Source organism: Triticum urartu, chromosome 2 (genome assembly GCF_003073215.2).
Source record: "Triticum urartu cultivar G1812 chromosome 2, Tu2.1, whole genome shotgun sequence".
NCBI lineage: Eukaryota > Viridiplantae > Streptophyta > Magnoliopsida > Poales > Poaceae > Triticum > Triticum urartu.
Genome location: NC_053023.1, coordinates 714,363,967 through 714,381,642, shown reverse-complemented (window position 1 = coordinate 714,381,642; position 17,676 = coordinate 714,363,967). Strand labels below are relative to the sequence as shown.

The 17,676-nt window shown below is 46.1% G+C and overlaps 1 protein-coding gene across 1 annotated transcript; it reads right to left on the bottom strand.

The window, feature by feature from the left end:
• Window positions 1-3,672: 3,672 nt before the first annotated feature.
• Window positions 3,673-4,778, bottom strand: LOC125534301 (auxin-responsive protein SAUR22-like). The gene has a single exon (XM_048697560.1). The coding sequence runs from the start codon at window positions 4,670-4,672 to the stop codon at window positions 4,274-4,276; it is 399 nt and encodes a 132-aa protein (XP_048553517.1). The 5' UTR covers window positions 4,673-4,778; the 3' UTR covers window positions 3,673-4,273.
• Between the last annotated feature and the right edge of the window lie 12,898 nt (window positions 4,779-17,676).

Here is a 17,676-nt window from a genome sequence, read left to right as displayed (position 1 = left end):
CGCTTTCGGTCTACGAGGGTACATGGACACACTCCCCCCTCTCGTTGCTATGCATCTTCTAGATAGATCTTGCGTGATCGTAGGATTTTTTTTGAAATACTGTGTTCCCCAACAGATATATTAGATTCATTTGTGTCTATTCTATATATCCTTATTCGTTAAACTAGTTCTATGATTGACTATTAAGTTGGTTATCTGTGGTGTACGTAATATGTGTTGTCCAATCTAAGGGTCATGCAAGATGATTCAAAGACCTACAGAGGTAACACATATTGTTCTATGAATTTGTGACCTCCAGTTGATAGGTTTTGGTATCTACGAGGAGTGAAGACAATATGAGGATAATAAGAATCCATGACACATAAAGTGTTGGTCTAGTCTCATGTCCTTAATTGCAGAAACAACCATGCATATGGCAAGGTTGATGCAGGAAAACAAAGGATAACAAAACCAGCGTGGAGGAGTTCAATTATTCAGGGGTGACCCGCCTAACGAACGTATAATCCGAGAGGTAGAATCTTTGCTATTAAAGGCGGCAAAATTTTCTATATTCCGATGAAGGAATTGAAGAGAGACTTAGCTCACAGAGATATAAATCCATTATTCTTGTTGTGGTCGTGCCGAAAAGCTAGTGACGGTTGATTCCATCGTATGAACACGACGAAACTTACTTAGAAGTTCGGGCTTAGATCAATGCAATTATTGGCATCCTCACAACCTTGCCATCCTTGTGAAAGTGACATGATGGATTCATAGAAGGCTAGCAAATGGTCTGACAATGGGAGTGATGCACACGGGACAAGAGCGCCACCACAGACCGCACCCAGCCTACCTGACATCGTCTGATGCGGGGTGCGGAAGGTAAGCGGAGGATGTGAGAGACGCGCCGGCGTCGACCGTGGTTCGTCGAGAGTTGTTGGGGTCGATGTCGGCACGGGCATCCTCAACGAGGCGCTCTCCTTCCACGTCAGGGGTACCTACGTTGGGGAATCCAGAGGCAGGGCGGGGTTGGTCGTCAGGAGACGCCCCTCGCCATTTCTTAACCTACAAAATTGCATGTGTGTGCATGTGGTCTGGGGAGAAATACTAGATGAGAAGAGAAACTGAATCGCTGGAGTAGAAAAGTCAATATATTTTTGTTTGCAAAATAGTAGTGCGACTTGATGGAGATTGGAGGGATCCATTGTTGCGGGAGACATGAGGCACTACGTTGAGGAATCATCAATTGAGTGGAGTTTGTATTTTTCTGATAAGGAAAAATCCAAAATTATGTCAGTTATTTTTGAAGTTATTCTAATCTCGTACACATACAAATTTGCAATTATTCATCTACTACTGGAATTTGGATTTATTTTATCGATGCAAATTGGATTTGGATAGAAGGGTACATTAGCTCGTGCTAGTAAGACAACTTTGACTCTTCTTGATCATCATCTGGTGATCGGTCACACCCTCTTTAGAGGTTCTAGGCCTTGCCTATTGAGAGTCCCTCGTGTGAGTACGTGTTGAAGAGCAAGGAGTAAAAGTCCCACTGAGTTCAAGTCCGAAAAAGGATTGGACTCTACGACATCGACCGACGCGACACTATACCGGAAAGACTCAAGCCACATGAGTGAAAACCCTACTTTATTAGTCATCAATGCGGTTTCTCGCACTTTTTGATATCTTCTATCTAAAATATTAGAAAGAATTTTGCTGATTTATATATTGCTATATGCAATTTATGGAATTGATACATCATTTAATTGATATCATTTAGCAAGATGAAACACAACATATGCATCCATCTTTTGGCTCGAGAATTTCATATATGAAAAGGGTAAATGTTCCCATGGCTGAGCGGCTACGTCTCGCGCCGGTCACAGTCGATGACGACACGGGTTCTATGGAACCCACGACAAAAGCGGTCGCGCAACCATCTCTCCCCTATGAACCTTATCTCCTTTTCCGTTCTTTCCTATCCATTTGTTTTCTTCTCTCAATCCTTCTCGTCAGAGTGCACGCTGGACCATATTTTTTCTGGCTCCTGTGCCACCGTGAGGCCTCCCACCAATGCTCACAACCGCTGTTGGCGCTGCCAGAGGGACGAGCACCGCCTGGAGGCACCACCGACTTCTCTCCCTGTCTCTCTGGCCCGTCAAGCTCCCCTCCACTATCACCAAAACTAGCACCTCAAACCCGCCATGCGAGTGCACCGGTCGCCGCAGACGGTTGCCATGACCATGTCTACCCATACCTCGCTCCATCACCATCCAAGGTCGGAGCACAACTGACAAGCCCCGATATTGCAGCCTGCGTCGGCGCGTGCTACAACCTTAGATGGTAATTGCTACAACCATTCATGGTGATGTTGCGACCCACGGCGACGGCGGCAATGATTTTGCAGCAACCGTCGTCAACTTTTGCTGTGACCGACAACGACGATTGTTGCAACTATTCATGTTAATGCATAAACGAATCTTGTTGGTAAAAATAATAATGACGTCAACAGATGACCCCGCTGCACCACAACGCAGTAAAATCAAGTAGTTGGGGGCTTTTATTTACATATAATAGATCAGTTTCACTCTATGTAAAAGCACATACGTACACAAACTTCTGAATCTTCGCCGCAAGAAAAGTAAGAGCTAAGAGCATCTCCAATAGAAAATGCAAATTTGGAGATGTAAAAATTTACATCTCCAAAAAAGGGCCAACTCCAACAGATCATGCAAAACGGAGATGTAAAAGTTCAACTCCAATAAAATGATGCAAATGAAGATGTACAAATTAGTAGGCATGGCACCGGCGGCGGAGCGCCGAGAGTCGGGAGGAGCGGCGGCGGTTGGTGTGCCGGCGGCCGAGCGAGGAGAGCTGGGAGGTCAAATGCGGCGGCAGGAGCTCGAATGGCTGGCGGTGCGGCTGTGAATTGAGCAGCGGATTGGTCGCAGCAGGGCATCGGTGCGACGGTCGTGTGATGCGAGAAGGTCGAGTATGGAGGTGGAAAAATGGCGACGGCGTGGCGGCAGGTGTGTGACTCGAATCCTGCGGTGGTAGGGTGGCAGGGGGAGCTCAAATAATGCGGTAGCGAGGCGGCAATTCGACGACGGTAAATTAGCTAATTCGGCTGATTCGGAGGCGGGCGGCGACGAAGCAGCGGGGGAACTGGTGGCAAGGGGGTGGAGTGGTAGGATCTGGTAGCGGGGCGATGGCGGCGTGGTGCGTTGGGCGAGTGGAGCGGCGGCGGAGGTGCGACGGGACAGTCTCAAATCGGCGGCTACGACGGCACGACCGACGGCAGGGTCGGGGATGGACGAACGAGTGGCGGCAGCAATGTTTCTGGTGAGAAATCGCCGGCAGTAGAGGCGAGCAACCGTCTGGCGGGCGGACGGAACAAAACTGAAAGCGGTTGAGCGGTTGGCGTGCGGTCGCCAGTTTTACATCTCATGTAGGTGGAGATGTATATTTACACCGCGATGTGTTGTATTTTACATCTCCGAAAGGCGGAGATGCATATATATATATATATATATATATTGCATTTACATCATCTGTTGGAGAAGGGGTTTTGAGCCTCCGAAATGCAAAAGTTAGTTATTTTTGCATCTACATCATCTATTGAAGATGCTCTAAGACACTTTATTTGGCCTCATTAACATCATGAACACATGAGAAACAACGACACAGTGAATGTGCAGCAAGGAACAATTTCTATTTTGAATATTTCTTTTACGGGATAATTTCTATTTTTAATTTATTCCTGGCAAGGATGCAACCAGTTACGGCAATCACAAAAGTTTTCAGAAAGAGGACTCTACACAATCAGGCTGTGTTCGGTGGTGAGGGATTTGAAGGGGGTTTGGCAGGGATTGAAGTGAATTTAATCCTCTCCAAGTCATCACGCTCTTCAAGCAATTATTAGTAAAAAGGAACAGATCTTCTACCTTCAGCCAAGGTCAAGAATTACAGAGCTAGTAGTTGCTAGCCGCACGCCCCCCGGCGGCCTCAGATGCGCACGCGGGGCGCCCTCGACGAACTACGGTTGGGGCGCCCCGCCATCACGCCGGGCACGGGAGCGCGCCCTTCTGTCGGCCCACGTGTCGTCGCTTGCCGTGCGCGTCATTCACGGCTGCTCGGTCAGCTCGTCTTCTCGGCTCCGGCAGGCGCACGAGATGCTTAAACCTTGTCGGCGTCCAACGGAACAGTTGCCGCCGGCGGAACCAAACCGCCGGTGCTAGCTTGCATGCACACGGAGCATAGTGAATGGCCTAGGCGCGCAGCTTCCATATATTGATCACCACACGACCTTCTCCACCGTCATGCCCTGCAGCAACGGCCGCGCGGCGACGTCGCGGCTGGTGACGACCGGCACGCGGCAGCAGAACGGGCGGAGGAGGCGGCCCTCGGAGGACACGCGGCGGAGGACGTCGAGGAAGCGGTCCTCGTCGCAGCAGGGGAGCGCGACGGGGCCGGGGGTGGACGGGAAGCCGTACTCCTCCTCCGACTGCCGGAGCAGCTCCCGGAACACGGGGTGGTTGAGGTGCGCCGCGCGCACCAAGAACCGCCGCGACTCGCCGCCCACGCACACCGCCACGTGCCCCGACGGCACCGGCGCCGCCGCGGCCCGGGACCGCCACCGCTGCAGCGTCTGCTGGAGGCGGACGATGCTCCGTATCTTGCCGCATTTGGCCATCGCTCCCTTCTCGCCGGCTTAGGATGCTCTGCTTTTGGCGGGACGATGGCGCGGACGGACGGAGTCGGCGTGGGGATGCTCTGCTTTCCGAGGGGAGCGCGGCGTGGAGTTTTTGTAGGCGGTTGGTGGTGCTGGCTTCGTCCAGTTGGCCGACGTGACATTATTCCTCGGCTTCATGTTTATTTTCTTTGTGATGATGCAAATTTCTTCCTATGTTTGGTTTATCGCATGTGCAAAAGATTAGCATCTAAACCAAGAACATGTGCTAAGTAATGCTGTGCCAGGTAACATTTCCACCTCGTGGAGATCATTGTCCTTTTGGTTCATTTGTTAGGTACTCCTATGTCTATTTTTTTATTTTGTGCGTGTGTATAACATGTACCACAAGTCGGCTTTGCAAATGCTTAAAATCCTGATATATGTTCTGCTTATACTTCCACCGTTCCTAAATATTTGTCTTTTTAGAGATTTCAAATGGACTACGACATACGGATGCATAGACATATTTTAGAGTGTTGATTCACTCATTTTACTCTGTATGTAGTCACTTGTTGAAATCTCTAGAAAGACAAATATTTAAGAACAGAGAGAGTACTTTGCATGAAACCGCATTTTGTACACACCAAATGGTACTAAAATGATCGCCACAAAGAGGACACTACTTTTTTGGGACAGAAAGGAAATTGATTTGGGATGGGAGGACAATTAGAAGAAAAATAATAATTCACTGATGATCCTTGAGATACTAAAATTTCAAGAAAAATGAGGTACAAAATAATTGCTATGAATTACATGATTTATTTCGCATATATTTATTTGTGATTGTTTTCACAGGATGCAAAGAATCATATTTATTTCAAAGTATTGCAATGCAAGTTGTATTTTATTCTTTGTGTTTATGGATTTTTGTTGTTTTCCAAAGCTTTCACGTACTAACAATTTTGCTAGATTCATTCAAGTTCTCAAAAACCGCTATAGGGTGAAGAAATGAGCCACAACCGCGACAAAGGCTAGTTCTTTTCATATGCACATTGTGAGAAACTGCCTAGAGAATCAACTATGTGCAGAATCTCTATGAAGTTGGAATCCATTCCCGCAAAAACTAAGTTGGAATCCAATTCTTTTCTGTTGGTCCGAGGCTGCTACATGAGTTGAGTAGAGAGGAGACAAGTGGACGGTTCACTCGGGCTAGGTGAAAATGTAACTATCTCTGAGTGGTTTTGGTAATTCTTAACAACATATAGCTCATTGAGCTAACATTATTCCAAGTTTAATATTTCAGGAAAAGCTCAATGAATGACATGGCATGGATGAGGAAACTGGATCCCTCAAAATTCTAAGGACAAAAAGTTTGGCTCAACCTTAAAGCTCAAGACTCTACATTTTATATTTTAGTGATCCAAGATCACATTGAGTCTATAGGAAAAACCAATACTATCAAGGAGGGATGAGGTGTTGCTTAATGACTTGCTTGCTCAAAATGCTTAGTGATATGCTTCAAAATCCTCAACTACCTTCCCACATCCACATATGACCTAAACCAAAAGTCAAACTCGGCCCCACCGATTCTTTCTATCCGGCGCCACCGAGTTTCAAATGTCATAGCCACTGCCACAAACCCTAGGCAAATCGGTCTCACCGATAGGGATCTCGGTCTCACCGAGATGGGATTGTAATCTCTCTGTTTCCCTTCGCAACATTTCGGTCTTACCGAGATGAGCGATCGGTCCCACCGAGATTGCAATGTAAACTCTCTGTTTCCCTTTTGTAACACTTCGGTCTCACCGAGATGAGCGAATCGGTCCCACCAAGTTTACCTGACCAACTCTCTGGTTAGCTTATTACCAAAATCGGTCCCACCGAGTTTGTGTAATCGGTCACACCGAGATTACATTATGCCCTAACCCTAACCATATCGGTCCTACCGAGTTGCATCTCAGTCCCACCAAAAATCCTAACGGTCACTAGGTTTACTGAATCGGTCCGACCGAGTTTAACCATTTGGTCCCACCGAGTTTGGCAAATTGTGTGTAACGGTTAGATTTTGTGTGGAGGCTATATATACCCCTCCACCCACTCTTCATTCGTAGAGAAAGCCATCAGAACATACCTATACTTCCAATACACATTTTCTGAGAGAGAACCACCTACACTTGTGTTGAGGTCAAGATATTTCATTCCAACCATATGAATCTTGATCTCTAGCCTTCCCCAAGTTGTTTTCCACTCAAATCTTCTTTCCACCAAATCCAAATCCTGTGAGAGAGAGTTGAGTGTTGGGGAAACTATCATTTGAAGCACAAGAGCAAGGAGTTCATCATCAACACACCATTTGTTACTTCTTGGAGAGTGGTGTCTCCTAGATTGGCTAGGTGTCACTTGGGAGCCTCCCACAAGATTATGGAGTTGAACCAAGGAGTTTGTAAGGGCAAGGAGATCGCCTACTTCGTGAAGATCTACCGCTAGTGAGGCAAGTTCTTCGTGGGCGACGGCCGTGATGGAATAGACAAGGTTGCTTCTTCGTGGACCCTTCGTGGGTGGAGCCCTCCGTGGACTCGCGCAACCGTTACCCTCCGTGGGTTGAAGTCTCCATCAACGTGGATGTATGATAGCACCACCTATCAGAACCACGACAAAAACATCCGTTTCTCCAATTGCGTTTGAATCCTCCAAACCCTTCCCTTTACATTCTTGCAAGTTGCATGCTTTACTTTTCGCTGCTCATATACTCTTTTGCATGCTTGCTTGAATTGTGTGGAGATTGCTTGACTTGTGCTAAGATAGCTAAAATCTGTCAAAAACTAAAATTGGGAAAAGGCTAAATTTTTATTTGGTCAAGTAGTCTAATCACCCCCCTCTAGACATACTTTCAATCCTACACTAGGTGTAGGGTTTGCAGTTGCAAATTGGGAGTAATTTCATGCACAAATAGGGGGAAATACAAAAAAAAGGTGCATATGCAGAGGTTGGCTGTATGCTGATTGTGTTTGTATCCACCTGGTGCTTCCTTTCGAGTTAATAAAAATCATCTTTTGTCAAAAACATTACACTGAGATTGAGCCGAAGTTGTGAGCGCAGCCACTCCGTACTTGTGTTCTTTTTAGCTAGCACTTCTACAAACTCAGAAGGTGAGTGGGAAGCAAAAAAGATAAGTGACCCAAAAGTCCTTGCGAGCTTTCTGAATTGGGTATATCCAAAGTGGAAAGAAAGGCAGCGCCGTGTATATCCAAAGTCCTTGCGACTCATGGAGATCATTGTCTTTTTGGTTCATTTGTTAGGTATGTCTATTTATATTTTGTGTGTGCGTGTATAACATGTACCATGCGTCACTATGCAAATACTTAAAACCCTAGATATATGTTCTGCTTATATTTTGCAAAGAACCACGCTTTGTACACACCAAGACGGTACTAAATTGATTGCCACAAAAAAGATACTGCCCCTTTTTGGGACGGAAAGGAAGTTCATTTGGGATGGGAGGACAATTATAAGAAGAAAAAAAATCATCCACTTATTGTAACCCTTGTCAGATTTTACAACAAGGTACTAAAATTTCAAAAAATGGGGTAAGAAATAGATTTCTACACATTGCATGATTTGTATCGCATATATTTATTTGTATAAAAATTCACAGGATGCAAATAATCATATTAATTTTAAAGTGTTGCAATGACAAGTTGTATCCAATCTTGGTGTTCATGGATTTCATGTTGTTTTCCAAAGCTTTCATGTACTTACAATTTTGTTAGGTTCATTCGAAAGGCCGTAATCAAGTTCTCAAAATCTGTTATAGGATGAAGAAATGAGCCACAACCGCTGTGAAGGTCAGTTCTTTTCATACGCAGATTATGAGAAGCTGCCCAAAGAATCAACTATGTGCAGAATCTCTATGAAGTCGAAATCCATTCCCGCAAAAGAAAAGAAAAAGGTTGGAATCCTGCTCTTTTCCCTTATTGCAGTCTGAGACTGTTACATGAGTTGAGTAGAGAGGAGACGAGCAGACGGTTCACTGGGGCTAGGGTGTAGGGTCCGCAGTTGCTAAATTGGAGGAATTTCATGCACAAATAGGCGAAAGTAAAAACAAAAAACCGATGTGTATGCAGAAGCCGGGTGTATGCTCAATATGTTTGTACACCTGATGCTTACTTTCGAGCCAATAAAATTCACCTTCTATCAAGAAACATACACTGAGGTTGAGGTGAAGTTGTGAGCGAAGCCACACTCCATATTTGTGTTCTTTTTAGCTACTGCTTCTTCGGCACACCCCGAAGCCGATCTAGTAGCAGAAAATAAGCAGCCCAAAAGCCCTTGCAAACTTTTCTGAATTGGGCATGTCCAATGTGGAAAGCAAGGCACCGCCGTGCCGGCCGCCACACAGCTGGGCTCGCCGCCGGGGCAAAGGCATTTCAATGTCAAGCTGACTGTTCAGGTACACATGTAAAGGAGAACTGCGAGCTGAAGGTAAACTGGACCACGACACGCTGACACAGTGCTAAGAGAATGGAACGAGGAAGCAACCTTTTTTGTAGTAGTTCGCTATCCGGTGAGGCCGGTGACGAGGCGCTTGTGTGCTGCTGGTGCATGTGCCCCGGCGCTGTCTGCAGCAGGGCGCGCCCAGTAGCCTATCCGGCTCACACGATCCTCCGCACTGTTTGTGCCGCGCGATAGATACGTACGCATACTGTATATCCTTGGCGGAGTTGTAGCTTTCCGTCATCACTCAGGCCACGTACGTACACGTCCACGTCCACTGAGGCGAACATGCGGTGACACTGGCTGTGGCTGATTTTCCAACCCAGTCCAGCCATGTGTCCACGAAATGCAAGAGCGGAGTCGCGATGGCCGAGCCGACCGCACACTCCGCGATCCGCGAGGCACCACAAGATTAGGATTCGGATACGAATATGACGCGGCGCCTACCTGCTCTAGTGCCACCGAACGCCGTGCCCCGGCGCCCGGCACATGGTCGACGGATCGAGCGGGCGTGCGTGGTTAAGCCGTCGCCGTTGCGGGGGAGGACGCCGTCGTGCCGCCGCCAGCCGTGGTGGTCGCGACGCGAAGCGCCTCGAGACGGCGGAGGGAGGGCGATGCGGCAGACCCCCCTAGCCACCGGCTTTGGCCGTGTCAGTGTCAGGTCTTGTGCAGCATGATTAGAGATCGATGCAACTTGTGCTTGTCAAGTCCACATTACTGTGAGTACGTAGGAACAAAATTTCCCGTTGGTTCCGGTGTCACCGCGCGAACGGCCTAGGCTCTGTCGTGTTGCCACACGCCACACACCGTTCCAAATTCGAACGACCCAACGATTTGGCTGTGCGTCCCTCGCAGAGTCCGTACCACGTTCCTTTTCCAGGCCCGGGGAAGATCATTTTCGCGATCCGGTAGGCCGGTAAACAATGCCACTCCGTACTAGAAGAAGACGACAAGTCGTGTCAAGTTGCAGCGAGCTCCCCTCATATTTTATTTCAGTGATGACGTGGATCATGCATGCATGCATGCAGCTAGAAGCACACCGATTGGAAGAAAGCGACCGTCCAGCTTCAAGCTCAGCCCACGGTTCCGGAGTCCTTCACTTCTTTCTTTCCGGTCTCTTCTCCCCGGAGTTCCGGCGGGCGAGCACATGCGTATGCCGGTATGCATGCGGCGGCGCACGGCAGTCAAACTTGGAACGTGCAATCATAATTCCAGGCGGAGTACTGCTCTGCATGTGCCCACCGATGATGTTGTCGTCAGATTTTTTGGTTTCTTCTTTGGGTGTACTTGCTGTAAACGTATGGGTGCACCTCCTTGTTTAGGGTTACATGGTGCTCAAGTCGTCAGCTACTACACGGCGTGCCAAACTAGAGTGCCAACCTAAAAAATTGCACGTACAACAGTTTGGTAAAAGCAAGCTATGATGAGGCTCTTAAGTCTTAACGTCTGCTCAACTGAAGTTGTTGCGTTATTGCAAGGGATTGATTTGGCGCTCAGGCTTGGATGCACAAATTTGATTTTTGAATCGGACTCTTTGCCCTTTGGAGCCGGTGAATGCATGCAATGGTGAGATAGAGATCTATGGTCCACATGCTATGGTCCACAATGGTGAGATAGAGATCTATGGTCCACATGCAACCGCCACCGAGGACCGTGAAGAAGGCGCTCTCGCCTCGCGTCGTCGTTGCCGGTAAAATGATGGATGGCATTTCTTTTGCACACTGTCCCAGAGAAGCCAATGGGGTAGCTCATTAACTGGCTAAGTTTTTCTTTTGCCTTTTGTTATAATTAAAGGCTGTAACACTGTTGGCTAAGCAATAAAACACTGAGGTTTCCCTGTTAAAAATAAAAACCGGTGAAGGGAGTTGACATTAGATACTTCATTATTACTTGACAAACTTTTAAAAATGAACAAAAAAGTGGCTGTAGTTTCGTGGTCAGAATTCCACGTTGTGGCCGTGGAGACCTGGCTCGAGTCTCAGCAGCCACACTACAATTTTTGGTGTCCAGTTTGCAGACAACGCATCAGTATACTTGTCACGTACAGTTTTTTATATTTGCCTCTTGTATCAAGGATCTTTTTCTCTCTCTGATCAGGCCAGTGATTGAGCGAACATGCCGGGCTACAGATCAAACAAAAGGATAGTATATATTGCAAGCACAAAATCCTTTACTAGTACACATATCTGGTTTATACAGTACAGTACCAGTAGTTAGCATATGCTTCCAAACTTCATTTTCTGATAATATTGTCTGACACAAAGCGCCAAAAGAATAAAAAAAGGGAGAAAGAATCGGGAGTGCGTGCAACAAAAAGTGGGCATGATGCCATTTTTCTCTGTTTGTTCCAGCGAAGCTGGGAAAATAAATAAAGGAACAGATAAAGAAACAAATAAGTACAACTTTGTCGATTGAAAAGGTATATCTGAACGTTACTTTTGAATTTTTGTGCACCGTACATTGCGCTAGACAGAGTTGCTGCTTTAGGAGTGAGGACAGAGTGTCATTTGTCTTGATGCACTTCTCGCTGTATCACATTTCAAGATTAGCATCCACAATACGTATCTAATAATTGATTATTTTTGACACGTAGCAACGTAGTACGAGCCCGTCCTTTCCTAGTGCAAGATTGCCACCAATATATGTTTCATCTGCTAACTCATTAACGTGTTCTGTTGCGATGGGGCTGGTCAGATAATCATAGCAAAATTTATCCTTTCTTAAGAAAATACAAATTTCAGCAACACGTTAGGAATTTCTGTAAGTTTTTTCTGACAGTAAGTTTTTGTGTGCAGATGAGGCATAAGCGCATCATTTGATTTGTTCATTAAGAAGAGACTGAGCATAAAACTTTGTATACATTACTGCTAAATCATTGATAAAGGTTCAACATAATTGGTTGGATACTTAAATGTAGTATATATTTGTGTGCTAAGGGCATCTTCAACGCCGACCGCCAAAAGTAGACACGGTATTGTCCACGGACTGGTCCAATTCAGTCCGCGAAAAGTGACGCGGGAGCCGTCCATTCAATCATGTCCATTTGAACTTCCGTCCTTCTTTTTTAACTCCACGAGTTCAAAATAATAGCATATCGAATCATCGATCATTCAAAATATTCAAATACGACAGTACTTCTAATTTAAATATTACAATTCAACTAAGTTTCAAATAAAATAGTTCAAACTTGAATTCAAGTCACACATATGTTCTAGTTGTCCCTTTTAACCGTCCACAGATGCTCAATCAAATCTTCTTTGAGCTGCTCATGAGTTGCTCAATGTCGACTTTGTTGATGCATTTAAACAAACACATTAAACTTGGATGGATTCTGATGTGGGAGTTGGATAGGATCACCCATATCTCAAATTTCACACCTCCGGCAACATTTCCACCCTCATCCACTACTATCAGGTTGTGTATGATCACACCACATGTCATAAGAGGCACATAGCCTTCGCCCTTCCTTCTAATCGCTGGAAAAGAAACAATTCATCTCCATCATGTTAATTTTCCTCCCGACAGTCATGAACTACTCAACTCATTTCTGCAAATGGTTTTAGGGTAGTTGACACCCGTTGCTCAGTTCTCAGTTGTTCAACCATTTTGTTCTGAGCAACCCTTGTTGGGTGTGGTTGGACAATTCATGATTTGCTAGAAGGTACCACTAGTAGAAAACAGGGCTTTGGTCCAGGCCGGGTCAGCCCATTAGTCCCGGTTCAGTTCAGAACCGGGACCAATGGGGGCATTGGACCCGGTTCGTGAGCCCAGGGGGCCGGCCGGACCACGTGGGCCATTGGTCCCGGTTCATCTGGACCTTTTGGTCCCGGTTGGTGGGACGAAAATGTCTCTACTAGTGGTCGCTCCTGGTCTCACGTGGGCCATTAGTCCCGGTCGGTTAATTGGCCTCGCTCCTGGCCCACCACCATTGGTTCCGGTTGGTGGCTTGAACCGGGACCAAAGGCTCCCCTTTAGTCCCGGTTCATGCCACCAACCGGGACTAATGAGGTGCCTATATATACCCCCTCGCGTAAGAGCAGAGCACACTGCTCAATTTTTTTCTGGCCGAGGGGGAGAGGGCTTGGTGGTGCTCTAGATCACCTCCTATGCACACAAGGTGTTCGATGGAATGCCCGAGCCACACTACTTAAGCTTTCTCCTCTCCAAACTCGACCTCGAAGCTCCATTTTCCTCAATATTTGTCTAGATTTAGCGGTCCGTCACACCCCGTCCCCGTCTTCACCGCCGTCGATCACCCGCGCCGAGCTCATCGCCGGCACCACCATGGTGAGCCTCTTGTTCTTATCTTCTTTCTGAAAGGAAAAATATTCTTACTTGTATGTTTACATAGATACTTGTATTATTTTCTTACTTTTATTATTGCATCTTATATAGTGTGATGGCTTTGGTATCCGCCCCCGTCGGCCCTCGTCCTGTCTATGATTCGGATGTGGCATATATATTATCTTTATAACTATTGGTTCATTTATTGTTTATGAAAATTATGCCGACCAACGTGACATAGATTTTATTTATGTAGGATGTATGTGAATCGGAAATGCCAACCGACCCTATTGTCGAGAGGTTAAATTTAGTTGAAGAAGAAAACAATTTGTTGAAGGAAAAAATAAAAAAAATTGAGGAGGAGAAGATGGTATTGGAGTTGCATGTTGCGGATGTCGTCGATGATCACAAGATCAAGATGGATGCAATGCGCTTGAAGATTAGAAAGATTAGAAAATATGCCATTCATACCGAGACTTGGTATTATGCCGTTGGATCAATTGTTACCTTGGTTGCGATTATGATCACATTTTTTTCGCATTGAAATGTTTTACATAGTTTCAATGTATGGTTTAATTAATTAGATGCTCTGGAGAGCTATATGTTGTTAGATGAGAACTATGTATGCACTTTGGTTTTAATGTGATGATGACCTTCTATTAATTTGGACACTTAATTATATATAATGCACGCAGATGAACCGGCAATGGATGTACGGTGACAGACACACCTCCGAGTACATTAAGGGCGTGCATGAGTTTCTCGATGCGGCCGAGGCAAACAAGCAGAATGGTTTTATGTGTTGTCCATGCACTGAATGTGGGAATACGAGGTCTTACTCTAACCGGAAAATCCTTCACTCCCACCTGCTTTACAAGGGTTTCATGCCACACTATAATGTTTGGACGAGGCACAGAGAAATAGGGGTTATGATGGAAGACGGCGAAAAAGAAGAGTACGATGACCACTATGTGCCCCCTGAATACGGTGATGCTGCAACGGGGGGAGCTGGTGAAGATCAAGAGGAACCAGACGATGTGCCCAATGATGCTGCAACAGGTGAAGCTGCTGAAGATCAAGAGGAACCAGACGATGTGCCCGATGATGATGATCTCCGCCGGGTCATTGTCGATGCAAGGACGCAATGCGAAAGTCAAAAGGAGAAGCTGAAGTTCGATCGCATGTTAGAGGATCACAAAAAAGGGTTGTACCCCAATTGCGAAGATGGCAACACAAAGCTCGGTACCGTACTAGAATTGCTGCAGTGGAAGGCAGAGAATGATGTGGCTGTCAAAGGATTTGAGAAGCTACTGAAAATATTGAAGAAGAAGCTTCCAAAGGATAACGAATTTCCCGACAGTACATACGCAACAAAGAAGGTCGTATGCCCTCTAGGATTGGAGGTGGAGAAGATATATGCATGCCCTAATGACTGCATCCTCTACCGCGGTGCATACAAGGATCTGGACGCATGCCCGGTATGCGGTGCATTGCGGTATAAGATCAGACGAGATGACCCTGGTGATGTTGACGGCGAGCCCCCCAGGAAGAGGGTTCCTACGAAGGTGATGTGGTATGCTCCTATAATACCATGGTTGAAACGTCTGTTCAGAAACGAAGAGCATGCCAAGTTCATGCGATGGTACAGTGAGAACCGGAAGAAAGATGGGAAGTTGAGAGCACCCGCTGACGGGTCGTAGTGGAGAAAAATCGAGAGAAAGTACTGGGATGAGTTTGCAAAGTACCCAAGGAATGTATGATTTGCTTTAAGCGTGGATGGCATTAATCCTTTCGGAGAGCAGAGCAGCAATCACAGCACCTGGCTCGTGACTCTATGTATGTATAACCTTCCTCCTTGGATGTGCATGAAGCGGAAGTTCATTATGATGCCAGTTCTCATCCAAGGCCCTAAGCAACCCGGCAACGACATTGATGTGTACCTAAGGCCATTAGTTGAAGAACTTTTACAGCTGTGGAATGGAAACGGTGTACGTACGTGGGATGAGCACAGACAGGAGGAATTTAACCTAAAGGCGTTGCTGTTCGTGACCATCAATGATTGGCCCGCTCTCAGTAACCTTTCAGGACAGACAAACAAAGGATACCACGCATGCACGCACTGTTTAGATGACACTAAAAGTATATACCTGGACAAATGCAGGAAGAATGTGTACCTGGGCCATCGTCGATTTCTTCCGACCAACCATCAATGTCGAAAGAAAGGCAAGCATTTCAAAGCCGAGGCAGATCACCGGAAGAAGCCCACCATGCGTACCGGTGATCACGTAATTGCTATGGTCAATGATTTACACGTAATCTTTGGAAAGGGTCCCGGCGGACTAGCTGTTCCGAATGACGCTGAGGGACACGCACCCATGTGGAAGAAGAAATCTATATTTTGGGACCTACCCTACTGGAAAGACCTAGAGGTCCGCTCTTCAATCGACGTGATGCACGTGATGAAGAACCTTTGCGTGAACCTGCTAGGCATCTTGGGCGTGTATCGGAAGACAAAAGATACACCTGAGGCACGGGAGGACCTGCAACGTTTGCACAAAAAAGATGGCATGCCTCCGAAGCAGTATAAAGGTCCTGCCAGCTACGCTCTTACGAAAGAAGAGAAAGAAATCTTCTTTGAATGCCTGCTCAGTATGAAGGTCACGACTGGCTTCTTGTCAAATATAAAGGGAATAATAAATATGCCATAGAAAAAGTTTCAGAACCTAAAGTCTGATGACTGCCACGTGATTATGACGCAACTGCTTCCGGTTGCATTGAGGGGGCTTCTACCGGAAAACGTCCGATTAGCCATTGTGAAGCTATGTGCATTCCTCAATGCAATCTCTCAGAAGGTGATCGATCCAGAAATCGTACCAAGGCTAAGGAGTGATGTGGCGCAATGTCTTGTCAGTTTCGAGCTGGTGTTCCCACCATCCTTCTTCAATATCATGACGCACGTCCTAGTTCATCTAGTCGACGAGATTGTCATCCTGGGGCCCGTATTTCTACACAATATGTTCCTCTTTGAGAGGTTCATGGGAGTCCTAAAGAAATATGTCCGTAACCGCGCTAGGCCAGAAGGAAGCATCTCCATGGGCCATCAAACAGAGGATGTTATCGGGTTTTGTGTTGACTTCATTCCTGGCCTTAAGAAGATAGGTCTACCTAAATCGCGGTATGAGGGGAGACTAACTGGAAAAGGCACTCTTGGAAGTGACTCAATAATATGCAGGGACGGATATTCTTGGTCTCAAGCACACCACACAGTTCTACAGAACTCTACCTTGGTGACCCCGTATGTCGATGAACACAAGAACAGTCTGCGCTTCAAACACCCGGAGCAGTGCGACGACTGGACCACATGTGAACACATCAGGACTTTCAGCAGTTGGTTGGAAACACGTCTCAGAGGTGACAACACTATTTGTGATGAGTTGTACTTGTTGTCCAGGGGACCATCTTTGACTGTATTGACTTACAAAGGATACGAGATAAATGGGAATACATTTTACACGATCGCCCAAGATCAAAAGAGCACCAACCAAAACAGCGGTGTCCGCTTTGATGCAGCAACCGAGAGCGGAAAGGACACATATTATGGTTACATAGTGGACATATGGGAACTTGACTACGGACATGATTTTAAGGTCCCTTTGTTTAAGTGCAAATGGGTCAACCTGTCAGGCGGCGGGGTACAGGTAGACCCACAGTACGGAATGACAATAGTGGATCTGAAAAATCTTGGGTACACTGACGAACCGTTCGTCCTAGCCAATGATGTGGCACAGGTTATCTATGTGAAGGACATGTCTACCAAACCGAGAAAAAGAAAAGATAAGGAAACGAATACATCATACGATGAGCCAAAGCGCCAGATAGTTCTTTCAGGAAAAAGGGACATCCTGGAAGTGGAAGGCAAGACAGACATGTCTGAAGATTATGAAAAGTTTCATGAAATTCCTCCCTTCAATGTCAAGGCTGACCCAAGCATCCTGATAAACGATGAAGATTATCCATGGTTACGGCGCAATAAGCAAATGACACAAGCGAAGAAAAAGTGAAGACTTTCTCCCGCAACTATTATGATGATACCATGCCAACTTTGTAACACACGAGTATGCTATGCCAACTTTTTCAGAGTTCATTTGAAAACTATGAATTTAGATCGAATTTTCTCTATAGGTGCATCTATGTTCATTTTTTTAGTAAAGTTAATCACAAACTTGTGATTCACACAAATTTCAAAG

Bases quoted from the DNA above. Each gene is read 5' to 3' on its own strand.
- LOC125534301 (XM_048697560.1), bottom strand. From the start codon at position 4,672: ATGGCCAAATGCGGCAAGATACGGAGCATCGTCCGCCTCCAGCAGACG.